General features: G+C 60.7%; 1 protein-coding gene across 4 annotated transcripts in view; it reads left to right on the top strand.

Moving 5' to 3' along the window:
• KIF21B (kinesin family member 21B) overlaps positions 1 to 15,590 on the top strand; it is an 80,702-nt gene that overhangs the window by 46,527 nt on the left and 18,585 nt on the right. For all 4 annotated transcript variants that reach the window (XM_054028353.1, XM_054028354.1, XM_054028351.1 and 1 more), the window contains exons 5-21: positions 934 to 1,068; positions 1,292 to 1,447; positions 1,869 to 1,984; positions 2,702 to 2,897; positions 4,548 to 4,737; positions 4,902 to 4,965; positions 6,174 to 6,389; positions 6,852 to 6,927; positions 7,633 to 7,732; positions 8,197 to 8,388; positions 9,397 to 9,596; positions 9,728 to 9,835; positions 11,123 to 11,191; positions 11,913 to 12,142; positions 12,427 to 12,574; positions 12,705 to 12,899; positions 15,234 to 15,335. In XM_054028353.1, the coding sequence (XP_053884328.1) occupies positions 934 to 1,068; positions 1,292 to 1,447; positions 1,869 to 1,984; positions 2,702 to 2,897; positions 4,548 to 4,737; positions 4,902 to 4,965; positions 6,174 to 6,389; positions 6,852 to 6,927; positions 7,633 to 7,732; positions 8,197 to 8,388; positions 9,397 to 9,596; positions 9,728 to 9,835; positions 11,123 to 11,191; positions 11,913 to 12,142; positions 12,427 to 12,574; positions 12,705 to 12,899; positions 15,234 to 15,335 (2,493 nt within the window). The remainder of the gene's footprint in view (positions 1 to 933; positions 1,069 to 1,291; positions 1,448 to 1,868; positions 1,985 to 2,701; positions 2,898 to 4,547; positions 4,738 to 4,901; positions 4,966 to 6,173; positions 6,390 to 6,851; positions 6,928 to 7,632; positions 7,733 to 8,196; positions 8,389 to 9,396; positions 9,597 to 9,727; positions 9,836 to 11,122; positions 11,192 to 11,912; positions 12,143 to 12,426; positions 12,575 to 12,704; positions 12,900 to 15,233; positions 15,336 to 15,590) is intronic.

The raw sequence follows: 15,590 nt of genomic DNA on the forward strand, positions 1-15,590 counted from the left end.
GGGTGGGAATGCAGCCCCCATCCTGTAGCGCCAGGGTGAGGGAATCGCTCGCCTAGCACGCAGTACGAGCCGTTAGTTAACCACGCGTCGCTGCAGGAGGCTCTGGTCCCGGGGGAGACGAGTCAGGCCCAAAGGCAGGACTGTGAGCACGTGAAGCCGGGACGCGTCTCTACTGCTGCCTCAAGTGGGTATCTCCTGGCACAAGCGCATGGAGGAGGTTGGTCCTGGAGAAGCCCTTGCCCCGTGCGTTGTCTGTGAGCGGGAATGTCTCCCAGCCATTGGGGATAGCAGAAACGACCCTCAGGACCTGGAGGTCAAATGCCTCCTCTGCTGCCCCTGGACACTTCGTGTGCAGCAGAGAGCACGGGGGACAGCATGGATCAGTGCTTAGGACTCTGGGCTGGGCCCTGGGAGAGTTGGGTTGTTACCCACCGGGCCACTTGCTGCGGCGTAACCTTTGCAAGTCCCTTCTCTGTCAGCTGCGTGGGGCTGGGGTGGTCTCTCAGCGTTTGTACAGCACCTAGCACACCAGGGCCTCGGTCTGTAGAGTGTCACGTTACTCGCCATGGCTGTGCACGGACGGGTTCCCAATCCCTTCTCCGAGCACACAGACTCTGAGTTAGCCTCCGCCCTGGCCTCTTGCCTGGGGTTTGGCTTTCCTGGTAACTCGTGAGCGGGGCTGTTCCAGGGTCTCCCTGCAGTTCCTGCTCCCTTGTTCTCCGTGGCCACTGGGCAGGGATCTCCCACCGCGGGGCCCTGGCACCCGGGCCTGGATAGCTCGGCAGGAGAGCCTGCATGCCATGCAGGGGCTCGGCGGCCCATCCCAGGGTGACTATGGCACATTGACCTAGGGTGCCCTCCCACTCTGGCATCTCCCCCCCTCCCAGCAGGCTGGGGTGGAAATTTCTTTGAACCCTTTTCTTGTTGTTGCAGCTGATCCAGTGCCTGAAGCAGGGAGCTCTGTCCCGCACAACCGCCAGCACCCAGATGAATGTCCAGAGCTCCCGCTCCCATGCCATCTTCACCATCCACCTGTGCCAAATGCGAGTCTGTGCCCAGCCCGACCTGGTGAGACTGCGCGAGAGGGACAGGGGAGCGCCCTTCGCCGCACAGCACGGCAGGCGTGAGCCGCTGTCCGGCTAGTCCCAATGTCTCCCTGCCACGTGCTGGTTGACAGCGGAGCTGCAGCGGGATGCTCTGCGAGGGGGCGGGTTGGGATCTATCATAGCAGAGGGATAAAGCCCTGTTCCCCTGCGGGAGGCACTGACGCTGCAGCGTGTCTGCTTGCCAGGTGACCGGCCTTCCAGAGGGATCTCAAGCCACCAGCGAGTACGAGACCCTCACCGCCAAGTTCCACTTCGTCGACCTGGCTGGCTCGGAGAGGCTGAAGCGGACGGGAGCTACGGGCGAGAGAGCCAAGGAGGGCATCTCCATCAACTGCGGCCTGGTAGGCTCTTAGCGGGTGGAGGAGACTGGGACAGGCTGCAGTGGGTATAAAGGGGCTGCTGGACACAGACAGACCCTGCCTGGCTCACTAGCTCCCAGACTGAGCCACCATGGGTCACCACTAGGGGTCGCGCGGTGGACTCGGTGGTGAGGGATGGGACCACTAGCTGCGCTACCCAGCACTGTCCCCAGTAGGGGTAGATTCCTGGGTCTGGGGGCTCGGGAATAACGTGGAGGCAGGAGAGGGGCTGCACACTGGCTGGCTGGTATAGCTGCACTGACTGGCTGCTAGTGCATTGGTCCAGAGCCCCCCCGCTCCCTGGAAAGAGGTGGCTCTGATCACCCTGAGCTTTGTTTTCTACAGGGAGGGGCCCTCCCCAGCACGGGGGGAAAACTTAGTCCCTTCCGGTTTTTGTTGGCAGCTGGCGTTGGGAAACGTCATAAGCGCCCTTGGAGACCAGAGCAAGAAAGCGGTGCACGTACCCTACCGAGACTCCAAACTGACCCGGCTCCTCCAGGACTCCCTTGGGGGGAACAGGTAACAGGCACCCTGAGCCAGGGCGTGGGGTCACCCAGCGGGTGTCAGCTTCAGCTGGGTGTGTGTGACCCAGAATGGAAGAGCTGTGCCCTCGCTGGGTCTGCACCCTGGGAGTGTCGCCTGAGGCGGGTGGGGGATTTCTGAGTAACAGGAGGGCCGGTCGGGCTCAGGGATGGACCTGAAGTGCCGTGTGGGTTTCCTGGGGTGGTGCGTTGCTGAGGGTCCGGTGGAGTCTCCATGGTGACTTTTCAAAGGTAATTATCTCAGCTCTCTTGGTCCTGGGCCCCAGACGCAATTAGGCAGCTTTCGTGGAATTGGCTCTTGCAAAATGCGTCTGAGCCCTTCGTGATCTGGGACTTGGCAGCTGAGTTTCCCAGCATGGGATTGCTCTAATTCCTCCCCCTTCCTGTCTCAGTGATGCCCTGAATGCCCTGCCATGGGCTGCCCGGGGTGGCAACTCCCTGAACACCACTTTGTAATGAGCAGGGGAGGCCACCCAGGGTTCTCTTTGCCAGCGCCTGAGCCACACTCCCAGCCCAGGATGGAAGGGGCCAATGCCCCATTTATAAAGTAAATAAGGGCCAAAGGGGGTTGTGGCTGGAGCTGCCAATAGGCACCCATGTGCCAGTGTTGGAAGTGGCTGATCTGACATGGCCCAGGTGCTGCATTGTTTGATGGCAGCTCCAGCTGACCCCGTTGGCTCTCCCTCCTCCCTAGCCAAACCATCATGATCGCCTGCATCAGCCCCTCTGACCGGGACTTCATGGAGACCTTAAACACGCTCAAGTACGCCAACCGGGCTCGCAACATCAAGAACAAGGTGGTGGTGAACCAGGACAAAACCAGCCAGCAGATCAGCGCCCTGCGGGCCGAGATCGCCCGCCTCCAGATGGAGCTCATGGAGTACAAGGCGGTAAGGGGCGGCTGAGCAGGTGAAGCCTCGTGTGTGTACGGCCCACTCGGCTCACCAGGGAGGATCGAACCCAGGACCTTCCACGCCGGCCCCTGCTGCTTGGGCTAATGGAGTAACTCCACTAACTGAGTTTGTGGCAGGCTGTTGTGGTTGCTGGGGCTGGCTGCTAGAGGGAGACCTACTTGCATGTACAAAGCCTGGGTATGACCTGGACTCCTTGCCGTCATAGGTTCAAATCCCAGCTGCAGCAACACCGCCTCAAATGGCATGGAGAAAGTATTCCTGCCTCCCCTGCACAGATCTGGCCCCATGCTGTGTGTACAGCTACTCCTCTGCTGGCCTTGGCCAGCTCCATGCCCTCCTGGGTGCAGTGTATGCTGTGGCACTGGGCTCCACCCCAGAGATGGCTGTGTTTCAGTGGTGCTGTAGTTTGTGGGTAGGATGCAAGGGACTATGGCGACGTAGGCTGTTAAAGGGCCGTATGTCATGTCTGAACAGGGAGAAGGCTTCAGGGTATCTTTCGGAGCTGGGAAGGCACCTCCTGCTTTCTATCCCTGTCCTGTGTGGCATATCAGACATCCTGCTTCATGCTGAGCTTGTCTGGGCTGGTTTCCCAGGAGCACCAGCCCTTAGGCAGCCAGAGGTTGCTATTGAGCTGAGTCATGTATCTCCCCAGCCCGAGAGGAAGGATGGCCCAGTGGTCATGGCACTGGCCTGGGACTTGGGAGCCCTGTGGTCAAGTCCTTGCTCTGCCACAGACTCCCCGTGTGACCTTGGGCAACTCCCTTAGCCTCAGGGCCTCAATCCCCATCTGCCAGCCGGGGTCAGAGCACTGCCCTGCCCCCTGGGGGTGCATGAGGGTAAATGCATTAAACTGGGAGGTGCTCAGCTCCTGCCATCATGGGGCTCAGATCAGTGCCTTACCTGAGTAAAAGGCACTTACAGCATGTCAGCGGCTCCCTGTTTCTGCCTTCCCCTGAGCACGGCCTTCCCACGGGCACGCTTGCCATTTTTTGAGTCTCTGCCTTTTCCCTGCTCCTCTTGCTGTGACCCATCTTTAAGGTGACCATATTTCCCAATAAGGGAAAACAGAACACCCCATGGGGCTGGCCTGAGCCCCTCCTTCTCCGCACCCCCCCCCCACGGGGCTGCCTCGAGCCACTCGCCTGAGTCCCTCCCCCCATGTGGGGCTGGCCTGAGCCGCTCACGCGAGCCCCTCTCCCTATGTAGAGGGCAGACAGGGCTGGGGCGAGCAGCAAAGCACATACGGGATAGGCCGACTATTTCCCAAAGGCTGGGGCCAGCGTCACTGCTCACCCAAGCCCTGACTGCCCCCCGCTGGATCCCGGCCTCTCCCCCACTGCATGGGGCTGCTCTCCTCCCCCACGTTCCTCTGCACCCCACTTTCTTGACAAAACTGGGTGTTTTGTCCCATTTGAAGACAAATGCCCACTTTCACCAAAAAAGAGTCGGGACGCCCGGGACATGGCTTAAAAAAAGGACTTGTCCCAGCTGAAACGGGACGTAGGGTTACCCTACCTATCTTCCTCAGTGTGGCGCCATTGAGCGCGTGGCTGGCTGGGTTCCGCCAGGGCTGATGGACTCTGTGGCTTTGCCCTCTCTGCATCTCCCTTTCTCCTCTCCCCGCAGGGCAAGCGTGTGATCGGGGAGGACGGTGCCGAGGGCTACAGTGACTTGTTCCAGGAGAACGCCATGCTCCAGAAGGAGAACGCCACCTTGCGCATGAGGGTGAAGGCCATGCAGGAGGCCATTGATGCCATCAACAGCCGGGTCACCCACCTGATGAGCCAGGAGGCCAATTTGATACTGGCCAAGGCAGGTGAGGATGGGCACCTCCGGAGAACGTGTATGTGAGGTGGGGCATGAGGATCGGTCCCACGAAAATTACAGCCACCCCAGAGCTCAGGTCCAAGGGCAGCTGAGTGGCAGCCCAGCTGCTAGGTGTTTCTGATCTAGTCCGTGATCCTAATTCTGTCCCTCCAGGTGATGGCAACGAGGCCATCGGTGCCCTGATCCAGAACTACATCCGGGAGATCGAGGAGCTCAGGTGGGCGTGGGTCACGGTCTCTCCTTCCGCCCGTCTGGGGGGGCCGCGTATCGCGTGCAGCTTGAGAGGACCTGCAAAGAGGCAGTGCGGGCTAGTGTGGGGGCTGCTGACCTGGGGCTCTGGAGGCCCAGATTCCCTCTCTGGCTCTGCCGCTCCCGGCTGGGTGACTGGTGCCGCGGGCACTGGGTTCAAATAGTAGGCTGGCATCGCAGCTCTGCCAATGACCTTGGGCAAGTCACTTCCCCCTCTCTTGCCTTTGGTCTGATGCGACCATTTAGATTGTCGGTGCTTTGGGGCAGCGCCCGTCTCACGGGTGTGTGCAGCACCTGGCACAACAGGGCCTCGATCCGGTCTCTCTCGGTGCTGCTGAAATATAAATAAAAGCCCCACATTCGAGATGGAAATGTCTCCATCCTGTAGGGCGTCCTGTCCGGCCCTTGTGCTCCCAAGCTTTCTCTGGAGCCTTGGCTGATCCAGACTTAAATGCCTCCCAGGGGTACATTGAAATGCAGTCTGATAGCTAGTGCTGCTCATATGTGGATTTCGTGCTGGAGAAACTGACAACCCTGGAGACAGGAATCCCCTCGCTCGTTCTGGGCCAGATTCTCAGCTGGTGTAAAATCAGCATTGTCCCACTGGGGTCCCTGGAGCAATGCCGATTTACGCCCCTCCCGCTGAGGATCCAGACCCCGTCTGTAATGCTAGAAAACAGAGATGCCCCACCATGTCTAGCGCAGCCGCTGCTGAAGATTAACCCTTAAGCTGCCATGTCAGCGTATCACTGTGGCTGTTGAGAACTGGCTGTCGGCCATAGGGTTGCTTCTCTCCCGTTAGCGTTCAGACCTGGTGGGAAGCCCTGGGGCCTTTGTGACGTGGCCTGGGCTGCATTGCCATCTAAGTGAAGGCACTAAATCCGTGAAGTGGCATCTGCTGTGACTCTTTGCTCCCACGAGAGGCATGCAGATGGTTAGTGGTGGCCATGCCAGCTTTCCTTCCCTGCGATGTCCTTCTGCAGCACCCCTCCCCGGGAGCAGAGCCCTGAGCCCCTTTGACCGAGATGAGCGAGGGCAGTTTAGGTTCCAGACACACACTCTCCCGGTCACCCCTCCTTAGAGGTTGGCGGGTGGGGGGTGTCTTTTCCCCTGGGGTGTTTGGACATCTGCCCAGGGCAGCAGATCTCCGTAGCCAAAAGCCCCTCCGATCTCCAGGACAAAGCTCTTGGAGAGCGAAGCCATGAACGAGTCGCTCCGCCGGAGTCTGTCGCGGGTCTCCTCCAGGCCCCCGTACTCCCTGGGCTCGTCTCCAGGCCTGGGGGCGCTCAGCAGCCCCGTGGTCTCCATGGAGGCAGAGGCCACCGAAGTCCTCCGGCGGGCCAAGCAGGACCTGGAGCGGCTGAAGAAGGAGACCAGGCAGCGGAGGAAGAGGTGATGGCCAACTCCTTGCTGGGAACAGGGGGGGGGGGGGCTGTTCTGGGTGCTCCCACCCCTGGCTCTTCATTATTATGGCAGGACCATAGTTATTGGGATGCCCACTTCTCCCTTGGCTTCCAGCCCTGGTACCCTCCAGCCCCCATCAGCCCTGCTGGTCCAGACATTGTCCTGCCCCATCCCTAGGGGAAGCCAAAGCCATACAGCAGAGAATCAGGACTCCTGGGTTCTTTTCTCAGCTCTGCCTCTGACATGCCACCTGACCTTGGGTGAGTCCCTTCCCCTCCTTGTGCCTCAGGCTCCCCATCTGGTAACACTGCCTGGCCCGTCTCTCTGGAGGGCAGTGAAGCTGGGTTCCTGAAGGGCTCTGAGATGGAGGGTGTTGGGGATGTATGGTCTAAGGGGACCGTGTGCCAGGGCTCCCCTGTCACCGGGGTTCATCCCGTCTCTTCCTGGCAGCCCGGAGAAGGAGGCCTTTAAGAAGAGGCCAAAGCTGCAGCAGGAGAACGGGGAGGAGACGGACGAGAACGAGGAGGTGAGGGAGGCTTCCCCCGTGGAGTGGGGGGTGGAAGCCCTATTGCTAGCCAGAATGCCAGCGGCCTTCTCTGTGCCTCGCCGGCGCTTGGGGCAGCTGTGTCCTGCCGCACCCTGGGAGGTGGGGCAAAGCCCAGCCTGTCTGTGGGAGTGGCAGGGGATCCGGGGGGCAGGGGCAGGGTCCATGACAACCCCCCGCATAGGGCAGCCAGTCTGCTGCTGTTTGGCCCCGCCTAGGTGTGGAGAGTGGGGGCAGGGCATGGCCGAGGATGGCGGGTAAGACAGTCCCCTCTGCCCCCTGGCAGTGCCCTGTGCCATCTGACACCCTGGCAACAGGTGGGGCAGGACAACTAGCCACAGGCCTTTCCATGCAGCTGGGCTTTGTCCCGTGAACCGTGTCCCCTCTGCCCCAGCCGTCCCGGAGGTTCTCATCAGGCCCTTCATTTTCAGCTGCCATCTCAGCGGGGAGGGTGCGGGGAGCTCCCCAGACATGGCCCACTCCCTTTGCACACAGGGATCAGCCCTGCCCCTGGACCCGGGTCAAACGTCCCCTCTCCTGCCTCTGCCTGGCACTGGTTTCCGAGGCAATCGCTTTAATTCACCCACATCTGGGGGTAGCGGATGGGGAGAGGCCTGAGCCCCTGCGACGATAGGAGAGGGGCCGAAGGCTCCTGATCTCTGCCCTAACCCTGCGCTTGTTTCCCAGGAGGAGGAGGAGCAGGAGGAGAGTGGCTGTGAGGATGAGGACGAGGATTCGGGCAGCGAGGAGAGCCTGGTGGACTCGGACTCGGATGCGGAGGAGAAGGGTAACTCGGAGGGCACGGCGCCCAGTTCTGTGCTTAGGCTGGGGCCGGGGATATCTGCAGTGACTCAGGGCTGTGCCCCTTTTGGGGAGGCAGTAGGCGGCTGCAGTGGGCCTGTAGGGTGAGCTGGGCAGGTCTTGCCTGGAGGTGCACGAGGTGCCAGTCAGGGTGCTAAGGTGGTCCGGCTCAGCTGGTGCTTAGTGGCACAGGCCTGGCTGCCAAGCTCTGTCCCTTCCTCCTCAGCCCCCCGCATTCGCCTTCGGGTACCCAGGCAAGGCTAAGACCGCAGGAGCGAGATGCCATCCCCTCTGAGTCCTGCCTCCTTTCCTCTGCAATGCCAGAGTCCATAGGGGACCCGTGAGCCAGGCACTGCCCCTCCCCTCTCCAGGCCGGCCCAGGGCTGCCTGGCTCTCTCCTCCTGACCTCCCCGGGGCTGCCTGGCTGACTGACTCTCCCCCCACCTCTAGTGGTGAATTTCCAGGCTGATCTGGCCGACCTGACCTGCGAGATCGAGATCAAGCAGAAGCTGATTGACGAGCTGGAGAACAGCCAGCGGCGCCTGCAGACCCTCAAGCACCAGTACGAGGAGAAGCTAATCCTGCTGCAGAACAAGATCCGTGACACCCAGCTGGAGAGGGACCGGGTGCTGCAGAACCTCAGTACGGGCAGTGCCCCCTCCACCCCCCGGCTCATCCCACCGCACGGGTCCTCTGAGCCAGCGCTGGCGGAGAAACCCTGGGGTTCTCCCGGCACCCAGTGAGGCCCAAACTCGGCCGCTTCCCCCTGCATTCCATGCCCCTCTTGCGGTCCCCAGAGATTCCCGCTGGCTGCTCAGTGTCTGGCTTCCCAGCTCCTGGGATCGATCCTTCTCCTCTGCTGTGTGCCACTTGTCCTGCCTCTTGATCAGGGCTGGGCCTGGTGACCCCGTGACCTCCCAGCTGTGCAGCCCTGTGGGGAGACAGTGGGTGTAGGGCCCAGGGAAAGTCCCTTCCCTTGGAGGAGCTCCAAGCTCTGACACACATTAATGAGCTCTGCCCCCCTGCGAGACTGGGCCAGGCAAAGAGGCAAAGCCATCTGGCATCTGTGGCCAAGCTCCCAGCTGCTCCCGACCTCCTCCCAGCGAGGAAACTGTGGCTCCCCAATGCAGGAGCAGCAGCGTAGCCTGCCCATGCAAAGAGCTCCATCTCAAGGGCTTTTCAGTCCTGGGCATCTTCCCCGAGTGGGGCAGCTGATGCTATAACTGAGACTTTAATGATTGAGACACCTGCCCCCAGCTGAGTCCCACCAAACTCCTCTCAGCAGCATCCCCCTCTGGGCTGAACAGCAATGGCTGCCTGGAGGAGAACAGTGTGCACCCAGTCCCTGGAGCGGTGCGGTCCCTGGCACATGTCTGGCACTGCTCTGCTGCCGGGGTTATTGGTCTAAAATAGGCCCATGGTTCTGGCTTGCAGGCAATGACTGGTCTGGGCTACTCGGCCGTTGAACATCTCCTGAGCTGCTGAACCAGGCAGGCTTGTCCCTGGAGGCCAAGAGTTAATCTAAAGTGCCCCCCACTGAGGGTGCTTTCCCTGGGGGCCTGGTGGGTCCAGGGGGCAGCTGGGTGGGATGGAGCGTGATGGGCTCGGCCTAGCCTGGCACTCTGAGCATCTCTGCGCCACCCCCTTCAGGCACCATGGAATGCTACACGGAGGAGAAGGCCAACAAGATCAAGGCGGACTACGAGAAGCGGCTGAAGGAGATGAATCGGGACCTGCAGAAGCTGCAGGCAGCCCAGAAGGAACACGCTCGCCTGCTCAAGAACCAGTCGCGCTATGAGCGGGAGCTCAAGAAGCTGCAGGCTGAGGTGGCAGAGATGAAGAAGGCGAAGGTACCTGGCTGGGCAGAGGAGGAGGGGCATGGCCTGCTTGTGCTAGCTCTTCAAACTGGGGAGGGACGGTGGATGGGCACAGCCCCTTGTGCACACTCCTTATGCTGGGTGTGGCTGTCGGGGGCCCGCAGGTGGCACTGATGAAGCAGATGCGGGAGGAGCAGCAGCGGAGGCGGCTGGTGGAGACAAAGCGGAATCGGGAGATCGCCCAGCTGAAGAAGGAGCAGCGCAGGCAGGAGGTGAGAACCCAGCTCCTCGCCAGGGCTCTGCAGATAGGGCAGCTCTGGCTGGGGCCTGTGCCCCTCACTCAGCTCTGAGCTCCCACACCAGCTGGCCAGGGTGCAGCGGAGAGTGCGGGTTCTCCAAGGGGTTTGGGCCTTTCTGGGGAGATGCCCCAAGCCAGGCTCCTTGGGACCAGATGGGGAGGGTGCTGAAGAGCCCTCGCTGAAGCACGATATGTCAGGTCCCCTCCCCTGTGCACAGGTGAGCAGTTACCTGGGTGAGCCAGCCTGCACCCAGAGTCCCTGATGCAGGGTGGGGCAGGGGAGCCCCTGTGATGGAGCAGGGCTGAGACAGGGAGTGGGGCCATTCAGGATATGGGGCAGCAGGGGAGCCCTGCAAAGCTGGGGCTGAGCCACAGGGATGGCTGAGCAAGGCGATGGGAAATGTGGAGCAAGCACTGCACCAACAGAGGACCGGATTCCATTCTCTATTACGCTCGTTGTAAATCTGGAGTAACCGCATTGACATTAGCGGAGTCGCTCCAGATTTGCACTGCTGCTGCTGCGATGTGAATCCAGTAGTCACCTGCATCAAGAACATTCCACGTTCAGTCCTGCCCTACCTCTGCTCGACAGTGTGTTAGAGCTCTTCCGGGTGCCCGGCCGCTGGGATCAGTGCCCGGCTTGGCCCCCAGGCCCGCTCCTCTCAGAGCCCATGTTGGGCCACTGGCCGGCCAAGGCCTGCAGGTCAAGCCAGGAATGGGGCCGGCAGCATAGAACAGCACAAAACCCTGCCTGGTTGGGGAGCTGTGTGCTGAGCACCCTGTGCGGAAACCAGCCACCCCACCGACTGTCTGGGGACTCCTCCCCCTGCTGAAGGTGCAGCATGTCCCCCTCTCCCAACCACATGTCCATCTGTCTGTCTATCCCTTGAGATCAGCACCTGGTGGGGTGGCAGGTTCCGCCTTCCCCAGGTCAGAGGAGGTGATTGCTTCCTCCTGCATCTCTGGTTGCTGCTCAGGGCAGGTACAAATGCCACAGTGCTGCCATCGGTTACAGCAGAATAAATCCCGATTAGCCCCAGTTGCTCCAGGTTTTATACCGCTGCTGGTGAGATCAAAATCTGGCCCATGGCCTGCACTGAGAACATGCCATGTGCTGGCCCCAGGCAAGGGGGTGGGGGAGCCCTGGGTCCCCTCCCCTTCCCCCATTGCTGCCATGGGTTCTACCCCAGACCCTGGGTTCCTCTTTAGCGGCTCACGCCCGCTCAGGACTCGACTGAGGCTCGGCTTCTCTCCCGCGCAGTTTCAGATCCGGGCGCTGGAGTCTCAGAAGCGGCAGCAGGAAATCGTGCTGCGAAGGAAAACCCAGGAGGTGAGTGCCAGCCCCTGCACCTGCGGGGGTCTGGAGAGCCGCTCACGGGGCCGTGACTGGGTGGGCGCTAAGGCCTGGCTCCTGGATCGGGCCGTTGGCAGGGCAGGGCCCTGGGGCCTCTCCAGACGGAATAGTCCCCTCTGCTGTCCCAGTGGGTCGTGCTCCGCCAATGCTGGGTTGTTCCCAAGGCGCTGGCCTTGGGTGGGGTGGATTTCCCACAGAGCCTGGTGGTTTTATGGCCAAGAGTAACCAGGCAGGAGATGACAGTGATTGCGAGGGAGGAAACGCCTGCCTCCGGGGGCAGCTGATCTTCTGGGGTCAGGAAGGAGGAATTCTCTGCATGCCATGTGCGACCGTGCACAACAGGCTGTGTCCCCCTCTCTCCTTCCTGGAGCTGGGTCCTGGCAGCCGAGTTGGTCACATGACTCGTCCAGGCTGCCTCCTGCCCCAGCACCCGTACAGCTCGCGGGACGGTGCGGTGCTTTGATCCCAGCCTCTTCCCAGCCCCTCCTGATGCATTGTGGGAAACTGCTATCCACGGGTACCGGACCTTCACCCAGCCCAGATAGGCTCAGCTCTCTTGAAAGGTGCTCAGCTGCTCCCAGGCTCACTTTGCCACCTGAGAAGCGTTGGAGTCGCTCTGCCACTGGGGTGGCTGGGGGGCGATGCCCCCTGCGGGTGTTCCCAGGAGGCCCAGCCCTCAGGCACTGCTCTCACCCAGGTCTCTGCTCTGCGCCGCCTGGCCAAGCCCATGTCGGACCGGGTCTCTGGGAGGCTGAGTCAGAAGCCAGCCATGCTGGACTCGGGTGCGGAGGTGTCCGCCAGCACCACCTCCTCAGAACCGGAGTCCGGCTCTCGCTCGGTCTCCAGCATCGTGCGCCAGTGGAACCGGAAAATCGACCACTTCCTGGGAGACCCTTCGCCCTCCGTGAATGGGGCTCGGCCCATCAGGTCAGACCAGTGCTTCCGAATCCATGTCCCCTGCGGCCTCGTTCCCTGCTTGGCCCTCAGGCCCCGGGCTCCTGGGTGTTAGATGGGAGCGGAGTTCTGTGGGAACACGGGAAACGATCGCTCTATCATCGTGGGCGACTCTGCCATGTGGTTTGACACGTGAGACTCTCCACATTGGCTGGAGACCTGATGTGTAAATGCCCCTCTGTCCTGAGCACTAGCGGGCGTGATGGCCGAGCGCCCGCCTGGTGGAAGCCCCCTGAGCGTGTCCCATCCCACTGCAGGAAGAAGTTCCCAAAGAAGGGGATGAGCCAGACCTTCAGCAAGGCGGCCCGGCTCAAGTGGCAGTCGCTGGAGCGGCGCATCTTTGACGTCGTCATGCAGAGGATGACCATCATCAACCTGGAGGCGGACATGGAGCGGCTGATCAAGGTGAGGTGTGGGGGGCAGTGCCCTGGTGGGGATTGGGTGGCCTGAGCATGACCGAGGGCCAGGAGTGCTGGGAGGCTGCTGGCACCTGGACAGCGCCGGCTGAGGCGTTTCCTGCCCACCCGCCCCCCAGAAACGCGAGGAGCTGGCGCTGCTGCAGGAGGCGCTGCAGGGGAAGAGGGGAAAGCTGCAGGCGGAGAGCCCGGAGGAGCAGAAGGGCCTGCAGGAGCTGAACGAGGAGATCGAGGTGCTGACAGCCAACATTGACTACATCAACGACAGCATCGCCGACTGCCAGGCCACCATCATGCAGCTGGAGGAGACCAAGGTGCCGGGGGAGGGGGCCTGCGGGCGGGGGTGAGGTGCAGGGGGTCTGTATATGGGGAGTTGGTCTCACGGGAGGGGGAGCAGGGGAGATCACCCCAGGGCATTGTGTGCTGTAAGGGAAAGGGGGTGCTCTGGGGGCTGGTTGATAGTTGGGGTGGGGACTGGGCGTGAGCAGGAGGCTGGCTGGCTGGACTCTTCCTCTAGACAGTTTAAGCATAAGGGGTGCAGGAGGCAGGTTTGCAGGGTCCTCTTGCTTTCTAAGCTCCAACTTCTGGGCTGAAACGTTGTGTCGTGGGTCACGCGGGGAGTCAGGGCCGAGCTGGCTCCCTGCTCTTAGCCCCCAGAGCTCGCCCCCTCCCTACAGAAACGTCACAGAGCAGCTGTTGCAGTCCGGCTGCTTTCTCTGCTTGTTTGCTGATGACGGCTGTATAAGGCCCAGTTCAGCAGGTGCCTGAGCACTCACGGGGCTGGTGCGATAGGCAGCCGTAGGCCCGTGGGCGCCAGGCTAACGGACATGGCTGTGGCTTGGCTTGGACCAGCAGAGGCCAAGAATCAGCCCTCTTCCGCTGCACAGTCTGCAAGGTCGGGGCCAGGATTTAGGAAGCCCCTTATATGTTGGTCCGTCAGGGTCTCCATCGGTGCTGGATGGTTTATTTGTGGAAGGGACGGCTGCGGAGAGCATGATGTCCACCACCAGCTGCTAGGCCCAACAGCCCTGATTGGAGTTCTGCACATGCTGGAGTCAGTGGAAGCCCTGTCCGTACCATGGGACAAATGTACCCATGGTGTATCCAGTGCTGCGGGCAAGGCGTGGTCTAGCCATGCTCAATCCTGTCTGTGTGCACAGAAAAAACCAGGTCAGCACCAGGCTCCAGCCCGGGTTGCCGCCAGGCTCCAAACATGCTTAGAAGATGGGCTTTCTCCATTCCCTGCGTATACGGCAACACAACCTCCTGTGAGAAACTGCCTCGACCCAGCCCAGTTCCACAGTGGCGTTCCTGTAGCCTAGACCGAAGCCAAGCACGCAGGGCAGCCCGGTATTCAGAGCCAACTCCAGGTGTAGCCAGGAGAGAGGGTTGAAGATGCTGTTTGCTTTTGTAGGAAATCTCAAACCCTTTTAGTTTTTCTTTTGAAATTTCCCAGGGGGAAGAAAAAATCAGTTTCTCCTCCCCCCACCCCCGCCCCACCCCCTGAGAAACTGGAATTTTTGTGGCTTTTGAAAATCAGTTTTGATGGTTTAAGGCGAAAAAATTGAGGGTCTTGGGAAAGAGTTTCCCTTTTCTGAAACCGCGAACTTGTGCTGAAAGCTGTTGTCAAACATTGAGTCTCTTTTCTGATGTCAGATTTTTGTAAAGGGAGGGTGGGATTTTGACCAGAAAGGAAATTTTTGTTTAATCAAATATTTCCACAGAGAAACAATAGCCTAATAATGAGGCCTTTCTCCCTGGCACCTGTCGGGTGTCTGTGCTGCAAGGCAAACCCCACAGCACAAGTCTCAGAGCCTGGATCCATTGCCTTGGCTCGCAGGGCTACGGGGCTAAAACGAAGAGTGTAGACATTCACACAAGGGCTGGAGCCTGGGCTCTGGAGGGTCTTGGAGCCCATGAGCGGGAATGTCTACACTGCTACTTTTAGCCCCGTAGTGCAAGCCCGAATCCTTTGGCCAGAGGCTCGCTGCTGTGGGTTTTTCTTTGCTGTGTGGACGCACCGTTAATGACATGGGGGTTCTGACCCAGGTTCAGCACAGTGTAGCTCTCTGCTCCCCTCCTAGCAGCTGGAGGTCGTAAACAGGTTTTTAGTATATGTCTACGCTTAATCTGCTACAGCTGCAAGGCTTTAGGTGTAGATACTCCCCGTCGGAGTAGGTAATCCACCTCCCAAGGAGGTGGCTGTTTAGTTCGGTCGGCAGAGCTACACTCTCCGGGATGGGCGGGGCAGGATTTTCACACCCTGGAGAGACATAGCTATGCTGGTATAAGTTCCCAGTGTAAACCTGCCCTTGGTCTGCTCTGGTCACCTGGCTAGCGAGCAGCTCCTGCCGTCCAGGCGGTAGAAGCTCCTCTTCTTTAGATCCGCAGGTGTATGGTTCAGTCCCCATAGATGGCCCAATCAGGGGCCTGGTTCCAGGCACACATCCAGTGTGAGTGCTCATGCACAGTATTGGTATGCAAGTTGTCGTCCCCGCTGCCTGCTTGCAGAGCGCCGGCGTCAGCCAGTCAAGGAACGCCCCCTGGTTCCGTGGCGCTGGTGTCTCTGTTGGCCCTCTGCTTTCTGCCCTTTACCGCCCTCAGCGCCGTTCTAATTCCCCTCCCTCGGGGTCTCTCCTGCACCGTAGGAGGAGCTGGACTCCACCGACACCTCCGTGGTGATCAGCTCCTGCTCCTTGGCCGAGGCGCGCCTCCTGCTGGACAACTTCCTCAAGGCATCCATCGATAAGGTCAGGCAAAGGGCCTTCCAGTTGGGGTGCAGCTCTGGAGGGCGGGTCGCAGAACATGGGATCCCAGGAGGCCCCCTGTTAGGGTGGGATCACAATTGCTGCAGGTCAGGTTTGGAGCCAGGGCTATTTGGCTGCACCTGGGGCATCCTTTGTGTGTGGGTGAGGGAGACTGAGAGGCCTGCCTGGCCTGTGTGCTGCTGGACCCAGGGAGGGGAATGGGTTACAAGCAGCAGCTGAGTGAGGCTGGTGTGGAAC

Source organism: Malaclemys terrapin, chromosome 4, assembly GCF_027887155.1.
Source record: "Malaclemys terrapin pileata isolate rMalTer1 chromosome 4, rMalTer1.hap1, whole genome shotgun sequence".
Classification (NCBI taxonomy): domain Eukaryota; kingdom Metazoa; phylum Chordata; order Testudines; family Emydidae; genus Malaclemys; species Malaclemys terrapin.